General features: G+C 40.6%; 1 protein-coding gene across 6 annotated transcripts in view; it reads right to left on the reverse strand.

The window, feature by feature from the left end:
- Positions 1–13,258, reverse strand: part of PDE1C (phosphodiesterase 1C) — a 304,120-nt gene that overhangs the window by 105,810 nt on the left and 185,052 nt on the right. Inside the window, exon 1 of one of the 6 annotated variants that reach the window (XM_013061496.2) lies at positions 5,891–5,983. The exons of the other annotated variants lie outside the window; for them this stretch is intronic. Within the exon in view, the coding sequence (XP_012916950.1) occupies positions 5,891–5,901 (11 nt within the window). The 5' untranslated portion in view covers positions 5,902–5,983. Of the gene's footprint in view, positions 1–5,890; positions 5,984–13,258 lie in introns of those variants that run through there. 6 annotated transcript variants of the gene reach the window in all.

Here is a 13,258-nt window from a genome sequence, read left to right on the forward strand (position 1 = left end):
TTTTAAAAAAAGATTTTATTTATTTATTCGACAGAGAGACAGAGATCACAAGTAGGCAGAGAGGCAGGCAGAGAGAGAGGGGGAAGCAGGCTCCCTGCTGAGCAGAGAGCCCGGTATGGGGCTGGATCCCAGGACCCTGAGATCGTGACCTGAGGTGAAGGCAGAGGCTTTTACCCACTGAGCCACCCAGGTGCCCAGGACTCACTTTTTGAAAATAAAATGTACGAATGGCAACAAATGTACTAATGGTAAATTTTAGGGAACATCTACTTTGTGTTCAATAAAATTCAAGAAAGCGTGGATCTGTGAAACAAAGGTGAAAGCTGAAATCATAATGTAATAAAAAGAAAATCTACTGAGACAAGAAAAGAAATTACAAAGAAACAAAATCTGACAATAGAAAGACTACATGAACTTTAAAAAATAAAAAGTAAATGGTGACCAACTTTTTAGACACCAAGCTCCTATTTGGACTGGCACCCACCAGGTACAATCCATACCTGTCCCTGCCCACATAGCTGCCGGCATTATGCTTTATACAGCTGTCACACAAGCCCTGGAAGGTTCCAGATGTCCTATTGTCAAGTATTATTGGGCTCAAAGAGAGCATTCAGGTGGGTGTTCCTCCATTGGTCCCTCCGTCCACCCTCTCCTCTTTATCACTCCTGGAACATGATGCCCCATCCTTCCCCACCTACCACCTGCCTCTTGGTGAAATTGCTGCTTCGTGAATGAAAAAGTTTCAAATGGGCCCTTTCTCCACTGAAACCAACGAGATTCAAAAATTTTGAAAATTCCTGAAGTTTCTGGGAATAAGGGGGCATCCTCGCCTGTTTTCCATCACAGTTTAGGTTTTCCCTAGATCTGAATCCATCTTAAGAAGGGTTGCCTGAAAATAGCCTTGTTATAAAGTATCTCATAGCCACGTTATAAAGTATTTTTGTTAACCCTGGAGAACACTAGCTAAGGCGGGAAGGCTCCGATGCCTTCCTTTGCTCTCCTCCTGAAATCCGTCTGGATGTTTTTCCATGTGGGTTCATTTCACCTAAAAGCCTATGTCCCCAAGGACAGATCCCATGGTAAACTGTACACCATATAACTAGCTATTTAATACTATTCATAAATAATTCTGGTTCAGGCACCTAAAGCAGGAGAGGGAGGGAGAAAGTTGAAGGAGCAGAAAAGGAAATATACAACAATAACAATAATAAAGTTCCTCTTCTAAGTGAATGTTCATAGTTTCCAGCACTCCATCCATTTCTGTCACCATGGCTGCCAGATAATAGTTCCAATATAGAAGTGCAACACCATTTTAGGAATAGCTTATGCTTTCAAACTTTGGCAACACGCCTTTCTGTTAGGATAGCATGTAATTTCGTTGTGGATGAACCACGGCAGCCTTATGGGAGTCCTCCATTTCTCCACAGACACTGTTTTCTACAGGCTTCCTGGCTATAAGACATATGATGAAATGCTGTGCTTCTTCAGTTTTCTGTGCCCTCAAGCCCAGGGCAAGTCCCGGATGCTGAGTTACCTTGAGACTATGCAATTATCTGAAATGCATAAAAGTGTCACAAGAGAGGAACTAAGGAAGGAAAGGCTGAACACTGTATTTTGGAATTTAAAAAGGCTGTTGGAATAGAAAAGAGAATGTCTTCTTTTTTTTTTTTTTTTTTTGCACAAAGCTAATTTCTAGGGATAAGGGGGTTGATTTTATTATGAAATAACTTTTCCTTTTTATTTTTTAAAGATTTTATTTATTTATTTGACAAAGAAAGAGAAAGAGTGAGAGCAGGGACACAAGCAGAAGGAGTGGGAGAGGGAGAAGCAGGCTTCCCACGGAGCAGGGAGCCCAATGCAGGGCTCAATCCCAGGACACTGGAATCATGACCCAAGCCAAAGGTAGACGTCCAATGACTGAGCCACCCAGGTGCCCCAAGTTTTTCTTTTTTTAAGTAGGTTCCATAGCCAGCATGGAGCCCAGCGCAGGGCTTGATCTCATGACCCTGAGATGGAGACCTGAGCTGAGATCTAGAGCTAGATGCTTAACCAGACTGAGCCAACTGGACCCCCCAGGAGATAACTTTATGACTCAACTTCATAACCCAGAAAATTGCCCTACAATGAACTAGGCACTATTCCCCACCCTAGTAAGGTCCTGAAAACCCTATAATACTATGCCTTGAAAGCATACACATGCACTGAGTTTTACACACGACTACAATGAAATAATCAGCAAAGCCTATGGAGCAAAAATAAATTGGAATAAAAAGCCAGGAAACGTGTTTTCTTATGTCTGTCCTTTCTGCCCAAGGTCATTCCCTCTGAGAATGGTGAGTAACTCCTAAAATGCCGGGGTGGCCAACGACAGGCTTTGTTTAGTTTGAAAGAACATAAAAGGGAACTGGATCTTTTAAAACACTTCCTGTACATGTCTCAGTGAATCATGAGTCCTACAAACTCTTTTGAATAAAAACCTCAATGCTTCAGCTTATCACATCCGTGTATTTGTAAGGCAAAGGCGTCTCTTGTGTACTTTTCACACACCTGTTTCCTCCATGTCACTCCCATCCCTCTGTCACTTACCTAAATGCCATAGAAAGAAAATTAAAACAATTCCTCCAAATGGGATACTCTAAGTGACCTTCAGGCGTATGCTTTAATGCCATCTGAGTGTTCTTCTGGTCATTTGTTTGTTTTTATAATTAATTAAGATGGCTGCCCTTGAAACACTCATTCAATATTTGCTGTGTGCTTTCTGGGTGCAGGCACTGTGACAGTCTCTAACTATCCAGAAAGAGAAAATGCAGTGCCTTCCCTTAATTAGGGAAGATGAAGGCTCATCAGCCCCTACCTCGAGGTATAGCAAAGCATGATGAGGTGGTGAGGGTGCTAAGAAAGCATATACAAAACACAAGGCCCTCCCTTGAGGACGTGACATCAGAGCCACTGGAGGCCACCTAAGTATCAGCCAGGCAAGCAAGATGGGATTAAAAAAAAAAAATGGCAAACTCTGGACTGAGAGAACAGCCAGAAGACTGTGATCCATGCAGGGAAATCCATGGGTAGCTGGAGCTTAAGGATATGTGAAGAGATAAGACATTAGAAGAAGGCAGAAAGAAACTAGACCCTGGTGGGCTTATCATGCCAAGCTGAAGAAATTTAATTTTTTCCTGGAGATATTAGGGATCCCCTGGAGAATTTTTAAATCGGGTAGGGGAATGATATGATAAGATCTGCATTTTAAAAGATCGATCTAGCCACAGAGTAGAGGAGAGCTGGTCCTTAACAAATGGGAAAATTGTATACATTTTTGTTATAATGAGGTTTGTCTTGTAGCTTGAACAGAGTAGTACAAATATCATCTCTCATGTGATAGTCCCATGGTAAGATGCTGCAAGAGTTTGGTGGTATTATGGATTACTGCTTTTCATAGTTTCTGAAAAAGGACTTATTTTAGGCATGTGGCTTCCTGATTTAGTTACCTCCAAACCAAAAGCAAGAAGACCATCAAATTGATGACTGGCAAAAATGGACTAGTTATGTAACTTTTACCTTTTGCTAATCTCATAAATAAAAGACAATTTTGTTTTTATGGTTCCTAATAATACATGCTTAGGCAGATATTCAAAGATATTTAAATAGATAACTGGGCTCTAATTACTCTTTCACATAAGAAAAAAAACAGCTGTCTAAGTCCATATCTATATTTTAACATACTTCTCTGTATAAGTCATCAATGATTAAAAAAAATAATAAGGTTATAGACTTTAAATAGCATCACTAAGAAAACTGAACTAATTAAACACATACTGAACACTACACCCAGTTGCAGAATAAACACTCTCTTCAAGTGTATAAGTAACAGTTATCAAAACTAACCATAGGCTGGATCATAGCAAAAATCTCAACATTAATTCCAAACAACTGAAATCAGACAGTGTTCTTTAACAACAGTGTAAGTCAGGCTGCAATCAATAAAAAAAGTGATTTAAAATATTCTAAATGTTTGGGGGTGCCTGGGTGGCTCCAGGTAGACTTGGTTAAGTCTACCTTCAGCTGAGTTCATAATCTCAGGATCCTAGGATCAAGTCCCACCTGCTTCTTCCTTTGCCCCTTCCTTGTGCCCTCTTCCCACCCACTCATGCTCTCTCTTGCTCTCTCTCAAATAAATAAAATCTTAGAAAGAAAGAAAGGAAGGAAGGAAGAAAATATTCTAAATGTTTGAAAATTTGGGAATATACTTCTAAATAATCATGGGCCAAAGTCTAAATGAGAAAATAATTCTAAATATTAATGAAAAATCATACATCAAAACTTGCAGCATACAAGTAAAGCAGTTCTAAGAGGGAATATATAGACTTAACTAAATATATTAGAAAAGGAGAAAATCTGAAAATAAGTGATTTCATTATTCATCTGAAGAAATTAGGAAAAGAATAAATTAATCCATTTCAAGAAACAGAAAAAGAACAAGTTAATTAAAAAAAATGATAGGGTGCCTGGGTGGCTCAGTTGGCTGGACAACTGCCTTCGGCTCAGGTCATGATCCTGGAGTTCCAGGATTGGGTCCTGCATCGGGCTCCCTGCTTGACAAGGAGTCTGCTTCTCCCGCTGACATTTCTCTACTTGCGCTCTCTCTTTCTCATTCTCTCTCTCTCAAATAAATAAATAAATAAAATCTTTTAAAAAAATGATAGCAAAAAATAAACACAGTAAACAAAACTTCATTAAGTAGAAAGCAAACTTATACCTAGGAAATCAACAAAGTCAAAATAACAAAAACAACAACAAAAATCGGGGCACCAAGGTGGCTTAGTCCTTTAGATGTCTGCCTTCAGCTCAGGTCATGATCTCAGGGTCCCAGGATCAAGCCCGTATCAGGCTCTCTGCTCATCAGGAAGTCTCTTTCTCCTTCTTCTCTATGCCTCCTCTCTTTTTGTATGTTCTCTCCCTCTCTCCAATAAATAAATAAAATCTTAAAAAAAAAATCAGCAAAGCCAAAAGCTAGGTAACTAAAGAAAGTTTTGTTGAATATTCAATAATTCAAATAATTGAAAAGTTTAATAAAATGGATAACTCAAACAAGACTGATCAAGACCAAAAAAAAAAAAAAGCACAGATAACCAAATAACAAGGATAAAAGAGAAACTATTACTATATATCCTACAGACACTTTTAAAAGTACTAAAAAATATAAATAATTTTGTGCAGATACATTTAAAAATTTAGATGAAACTTTAAAGTCCATGAAAATATTTCAAAATAGACATAAGAAAAAGATACCATAAAAAGACTTCTATATCTATTGAAGAAACTGAATACACAGTTTAATATTTTACTACCAGGAAAACTACAGTGCTAAATCACTTTATCAATGAATTCATCTAAACCATTCAAAGAGGAAATAACACAATCTTCCAGAGAAAAACAAAAAAGGAAGTATTTTCCAGCTCATACTTTTGCTTCCAAAACCAAAAGAGAATGTTATAAGAAAAGAATTACAGACCAGTCTCTCATAAACATAGATGCAAAAATCCTAAATAAAACTTAGCAAATTAAATCCAGAGAGAAATAAAATGGAAAGCAAACACCAAGCACACTTTGCAAGAATGCAAGCTTGTTTTAATATTTTAAATCAATGAATAAATATTATTCATTATTTTAAAAGGAAAGAAAGGGGAAAAAATCACTTGATACAATCTTCAAAACAGATTTAGAAAAAGTATTTGAGGAAACACCTATTCACAATAGATTTCTTCCCAAAGAAGGAGAAAAAGTAGATTTTCTACATCTGATACCAGGTCTTTAAAACCAAAGTACTACAACAAACATCATAATACATAATACTAAAATACAGTAAGCTTTCCTGTTGAGCTAGCTAACTTACCATGGGGCCATCTATTACCACTACTTCCCTTCAAGCCTGCATGGGAACTTCTCACCAGCTCAAGAAAGAAAAGAGAAGAAATAAAATGTATACAGACTGCAAAAGAAAAAATAAAATTATTAATGCAGATGAAATCATACATAGACAGGATATCTAAAATAATTTACAAAGGAAGTATTGTGATTATGAATTTAGCAAAGTCACTGAATAAATAGCAATAAACAATTGGAAAAGGGTACTACTACAAAAAATCATAATAAAAAGTATACAGAAATAAACCTTATAAAAGACAAAAAAGAACTCTATAGAGAAAAACTAAAAATATTTTTAAGAGATATATAAATGGCCTAAATAAATTAAAGAATCCACATTCATGAAATTTAAACCTCAGGGTATTTAAGAAATATGAATTCTGCCTAAATTGATCTATAGACACAAACTAATCCCAAATAATAAATTCTCTGCAGGTCATTTGGTGGAAACCGACAGGCTAATTCTAAAATTTATTTGGAAATGCAACCAAATATACCCAATATGGTTCTGAATAAAAAGGAACAAAGCTGATGAATGTATACTCCCAAATACCAAGTCTTATGAAGTTTTCAGTTCTGGGGCTGTGTCCCTCTATCACTGCGCTATTCCAGCCTTCTCCTCTCAACGTTCAGCTGGTTATGTAGAAGGATGTGCACCTGTCCTTTTATATTAATATACGCACAACATAAGCAGGCAAGGGAACCTGCACAAGAATAATTAAAACAGCTAAACACAAACTGCTTTTGAATTATCCTGTTCTCCATGTGACTGTTCTGGTCCATCAGCATGGGCCCATTCTTTGGATGCTAACTCTCTTGGTTACTGTGGATGATGAATATTTGCATTCCTTTTGTTTTCATGAAGCTACACCATGAAACATACCTGCACAGTCAGTCTTCTTCTGCTTTCTGTTCTACAGAGTATATCTCCTTTCAGGATGCATGTTTGTGGGCGAGAGAGGGAGTGAGCATGTGTGCACACGCATGCCAGCTCACTAGCAACACTAGACAGAAAACTCTGTTCAGGTCAAAAGAAGGTTTCTATTTTGATGGTCTTTCAGGATGTATTATGACCCAAGGTTAAAGCTTCAGTTCATTTTGAGTTTCCAATATTGACTGTCCTCCTGCAAGAGTTCTTGTAGTAATGTAATGCAGTGCTTGAGAAAGGGGCCACCTGTAGTCATTCCTGGTCTTCTAGAGAAATATTTCCTCAAAACTGGTTTATCCCTCAACTTGTTGTAACTGTCACTCAACTCACACATTCTGTTAAAAGGGGACAGCGCACAAAAAAAAAAAAAAAAAAAAAATGCAAGATGCACAATTAGGCTAAGAAAATCTTTATTCCTGAAAGAAAACACTGCCTCTCTAAAGTTATGACTCTTCTCAGACAGAGCTTAGGAGGAAAGGATGCTAGTAAGAACCCACTTTATTGGCCCACTTTCTTCAGGAAAAAAAAATACAAAGAATACAATACAAAGAGCATCCTTCAGGATCCACCACAGGCCATGCTGGGGACTGTGCAGGGGGGAGATGAAATCCTGCCAGGCTGCCAATAGGTAAGTTCTAGAAGCCATTTTTCATTTGCAGCTATTCATGTGCAAAGAATCGCCATCACTTCTGTCTGCGGATAAACATGCCACTTCAAAAACATCTGTTTCGATAGACCAAAGGAATGAGAAAAACTAAAAACATCTTTGAATGGTGGTAATGAGAAAAGGGAAATGAGCAAACATCAGAGGAAAGTCTGTGGAAGATTTAGGCAGGTTGAAACCACACACAAACATGTTTCTCTACATCTTGAGAGTCAACCCAGCCCCATGGCTCCCTCGTTTTCCTTCCTTGAACTCAGCTCCTTATTCAATCTGAATTGCATTGCATTGGTATGATTATCCAGAGAAGCTAAAGCTCACTCACCCAGCAAAATCACAGAAATCCTACCATACTAGAAACATAGTATATTTTAATAAGATAAATGCAGGATTACCTTTCTCCCCAACTTTTGGTTTTATAACAGAAATAAATAAAATGAATTCATGGATAAAAACCTACAAAGAATAGCTAAAAAGATGCTGAGTTATCCAAGCTCCCATCCTTAAGATTAATTCCAGAACTGTAGAAATAAAAAATAAATAAATAAAATAAAACACACACAGACAAAAGAAATAAAAAAACAGCCCCCCCAAAAAAAACCTTGAGACACTCCCAAGGTGAGTTAAGGGTGCTTTTTGTGAGGACAGTGCAGTGCGTGTCCTTGGGCTAGGACAGGAGGACCAGCCCCACCAGGCCCGGGAGGAAATGGTAGGAAATGGTAGGAAAGGAAGTGTTACCATCTGCAATTGTTCCCTCCCTTCCACTGCCTCCAAATCCACAGTGGCCACCCCCATACCTCTGGTGACTCACAGCTCTAAAGGTCAAGAGATTCAGGAAAGTTCAATCAGGGTTGTTTGTCCCAACCTCCTGGCTCCATCAAGCTCGACAAAGGTTCCAAGATGGCCACAGAAGGAAAGGGAATGTGGAAAGACACAGGTGGGAGGGTTTTTTGAACCAGGTTACAATTGAAATTCATCACTACTGGTCACTTCCCATTGTCCATTGGTCATGCCCTTCCAGGAGAAAAGCTAGAAGATGTAGTCTGGCTGTGTGGGAGGTGAGGGAACTGGTGTGCTGGAGAGCCAGTCAACCTCAGCCACAGCTGGAACACGGAATCCTGTCACCTACACTTGTTTTCCTTTTAACTCTTTTCTTTCTACCTTGTTGAAAGGATCAAATGGGATGTGTATGAAATAACTTTATAATCCTACTAAACTGAGAAACATAATCATGCTGATTATGAGATAACTTCTTGATAAAAGCAAGATAGTTCTCAAAGAAATTACCCAGAGTGAAAAAAGGCAATCCCAAAGGTTATATACTAAAAGATTCCATTTGTATCACGTTCTTAAAATGACAGGACTGTGAAATGAAGAACAGGTTAGTGGCTGCCAGGAGTGGGAGGGGGCAGAGAGTGGGACAAAGATGGGAACATAAAAGGAACCTGTGGTGATAGCACTATCCTGGATCCTGAGTGTGGTAAAAATGCATAGACCTACATGGGTAATAAAGTTTCATAGAACGAAACAGATGTGCATACACAAATACAATAAAAATGGGGGATCGAGAAAGATAAGCAGATTGTGCTCATGTCAATATCCTGGTTGTACTACAGTTTTACAAAATGTTCCCACTGGTGGAGCTGGGTAAAAAGTATGTGGGAAATCTCCCCCTATTATTTCTTGTAATAATCTGCATCTATCTCAACAGAAAAGTTTAATTTAGAAAAAGGGACACAAGGGCGCCTGGGTGGCTCAGTAGGTTAAAGTCTCTGCCCTCTGCTCAGGTCATGATCCCGGAGTCCTCAGATCGATCCACTCATTGGGCTCTCTGCTCAGCGGGGAGCCTGCTTCCCCCCACTCCGCTCTGCCTGCCTCTCTGTCTACTTGTGATCTCTGTCTGTCAAATAATTAAATAAAATCTTAAAAAAAAAAAAAAAGAAAAGAAAAGAAAAAGGGACACAGCCCTGCAGTGTAATGGAATACTGGTAGTAACAGGCTGGACTTAGGTTGTCCTTACCCTGGCTGGTTTTATAGGGTCTTTCTGTTCATGTGGTGGGTTTACTATCTACCTCCCGGATCCTTCTGCTTGGTTTCAGCAGAGGAAGGGAGAAATGTTAACGGTAGGCTGTTAACTGTCTGATGGCCTTGGAGAGGATCCAACAAGGGCTTACATCCAGTGGTGTTCAGAGCATGGTAAGAACCAGGGATTTCATGCTGGAGATTCTCTGGATCAGCTGAAGAAACAGAGATGCTAGCAGTTGGTCGGCACACTAACAAGACGAGGAAAGAAGAACTCCAGTGACTTGCCTAAATGGTTCCAGGTTCCACCTTTCCTGGCCATGATCCCTACAGAGTTCTGAGGTATGAGGCACCTTCTCTCCTTGCATTTCTGCTCTCCCTCTCCAGTTCCTCTACAGAAGTCTGTCTCATTTTGAGGCTGATTTCACTAAGGCAGGCTGACCAGGAAGGGTCTTTGAAGAAGGAAATTCAGAGCTAGGCATGAGGCTGATGGAGTGAGGGTAAGTAGGCAGGAGTGTGAAAGAACCTGTCACAGCGATTGTGTTGTACTATATAGTCATTTCCAATCAAACAGGAAACCAATTTGCATATTATTAACATTTGAAGTTTGTTTTCCACATAATTACCACTCAATTTCCTGCCAACTGTAAATCATTCTGTAATAGCTCTGGGGTGAGGGGCAGGTAGGGATCTGGACCTGTAGTGCATTATCATTCATTGTCTGCTCCAGCACATTCTAATAACTGAATGTGTCAAAAGCCACAAGATTCTCCATTCTTTTGCTATATTTTAATACAAAAAAAAAAAAAAAGAGTTGAGAAGACTTTTTATTCAGGCACGATCATCTCCCTCACCAGCATTAGCTCCCTGGCTTTGTACTTGAGGGCTGGGATTTGTTCTACTATTGGAATCATGTCCCACCCCCTCTGTGGCTGGAAACTCAAACTTGCTATAGCGCAGGTAGCTAAATAAGGTAAATGCTAAGACAGGGCCCAACTCCCATAGCTATTTAGGAACACAGCTCATCCTCTGTTAGCTATTTTCTGTCAGAATTTACAAGGACAGTTGATCTACATGGAATTAGCAGCAATCATAGCAAATACTGATGGATCAATAGGGATATTGCTTACAATGCAAGTAAACCTTACCTTACCCCAAGTAAATTATTTCTCAGGGTTCATGGGGGTGATTTTTATGGTTTAAAAATACTGTCCTGTGCTTCTGGACTTCTCCCCTCCTGAGCAGGGTGAGCCCCCACGGCACAAGGACTTCCTCATGTCACATTCTGAAAACCTTCTAAAACTCAGTACGTACTCTGTAAGACTTATAATGACACTTGAGCTTCTGTGGTGTTGTAATATGTTTTACTATTTAATGTGAAAAGAACTTTTTTCAGAAGAGCTTTGTTGAGGCTCCAGGCTCTTGCTCAGGACTAAAATGTAATGATTCTCTGTCAAAGGAAACAGAGACACTAAGGGAATCACAAAACGTTCAACACTCCATCCTGACTTTGGAAGAGTACGTGAGATCTGTCAAGTCTCGAGGAAGCGGTGGTGAGGTCACACCTAAGCTATCAAGGGTTTCTGGAGAAGAGAAGCTTTTTCTTTCAAGGAACTGCAAACCCACACAACTGGGGCTTGGAGATATCCCTGACCTGGTAGAGCAGCTGAGGACACACCTGCTCTGTCTACAGGACCACCGAAGGCCAGCCAGACCTGATGACAGGTGTCCCTGTGGAACCAGAGAAGTGGCTAGGCTTGGCCCCAGTGCTAGTGTGAACTAAGAACAACAAAAGCATCTCTGCTATAGTTGGGGGTGGCTCTTTGAAATGGAGAGTCACCCTCATATGGCTCAGGGAACAGCCACTTCTGTGAGTGCTTTGGTTCTGGGCTATTTACGTCACTTGCTATGGACCAGGTGTGGATTCCTTCTCACCCTTTTCTCCTAGCCCTTGCATTCTTACATTTCCCTCCACAAAGATGCCATCAGATCAGAGTCGGAAAGGTAAAACCTGTGGCCCAAGTGACCTACTGCTTTAGACCTCCCTTCCCTAAAACCCTAGTTCCCCTTCATGCAGGGAAATCTACTGCCCGGATTCACAAAAAGATCATCACAAAAAAGACAATGTTGTGTTTTCATCTTCCCCCTTCCCAATTCCACCAACTACTGCCAACGGCCATTCTCACCATGACAGGTCCCCAGGAAGTGGTCGAAAGAGCCTAGGACATGCATCGTGTGCTTGGCCAAAATCTTGAGGTGAGCGGCTGTTGGATAGGACAACACTGTCATTTAGCCTTCTGTGGACTTGGCAAGAGAATGACTCCTTGCAGTGACACCCAGGCCATTCTCACACCAACCCAGCACATCCCAGTACAAGCAGCTTCTGGATGACAGTTAGAGCAAGACAGTTAGAGGGAGACACCCAGGAGTCTCCCTCAGCTCCTGGGTGGGAAGAAGGGAGGTGTGAGAGGTCCCCTGTGCCCTGCATAAGGGCACGGGACAGCTGACAAAGCTGACTGGTGGGACTACCAAGAGTGTTGCCGTGGGTGAGGGCCATAGGAACCAAGTGGGAATTACAGCCAGGCCTCAATGAGATCGTAGCATCTCAGGAGCAGAGCAGAGCTGAAATGCTGGGGAGAAATATAGACCTTAGCTAGAGATTTGCAGTGACCAAGTGGACAAGAGAGAGAAGAGGAGCCAGATAACAAGGCAAGACCATAAGGCCCATGCTGTCCTGGAGAGCAACAGAAAAAGGAATATGGAAATCTGTAAGTCTATGTATTTAAATATTTTTAAACAGGAGTCACCTAAAAGGACCATCTAAATTATTAGATTGGGTGGAGTTTCATAAATTGTATTATAGGTTCTCTCTTTCCACCTTCACCAAACTCTGTCTCTCTCTCTCGTTCTCTCTCTCTCTCTCTCTCTCTCTCTCACACACACACACACACACACACAGGAATACCCCATTAGAGACCCAGACCCAGCAGAGTAGAAAGCTTATGAAGATCAGATCATACACAGGAAGTACAGAAGCCACAGTTTCTTTGCCCATCTTGAGGATGCTGTGAGAAATCCTCTGCCTTCTATCCACTGCCTGCCTACACTCACTGTGCTGAGCAACTCCTCAGAGGCAGGCGTGGCATGTGAGAAACAGGTGCAGCACCATGCCGGCTCCCAAGGCACTCACACCTGGCATGGGAGCTCAGTGCAAAACCACCATAATCTTCTTTGGCAAATCCTGGGCCAGAGCTATAACCAAATATCGCTGGAGCACACACAAGAGGGAATTTATTCCTAGTAGAGGTCAGACAAGACTCCACAGGTGTAGACATGCAAGCGAGATTGGACAGCTCAACATAACAAGTATTTCATGTGTCCTAATATATTCCTGCAGCTGTGCTGGACCCATGCATCTTGAGGGTACAGTCTGGTAGGGGAGGCAGGCACCAAGAGATAAATTCTACAGAATACGTGAAATCTTAAAATAGATTGCTTTGGGCATTAAAGAAAAATTATAAGGTCTGAACTTGTTGATTTCAATTTCTAAAGACACCAAGAAACCCAAAGTTGAAAGCAATCAGTGGCAAAGTTCACGGGACCCTCCATCTCCTACTTAGGAAAAGAGAGCACTTTAAAATAGGTATTCTGAGAAGAGGTCAGGGGAAGAGAAGGGGGAGGGGAGAAATATGAGATAATTTCCAAGTGATTTCCTGAATTTCTTC

This window comes from Mustela putorius, unplaced genomic scaffold (assembly GCF_011764305.1).
Source record: "Mustela putorius furo isolate JIRA1106 unplaced genomic scaffold, ASM1176430v1.1 tig00003845_pilon_pilon_pilon, whole genome shotgun sequence".
NCBI lineage: Eukaryota > Metazoa > Chordata > Mammalia > Carnivora > Mustelidae > Mustela > Mustela putorius.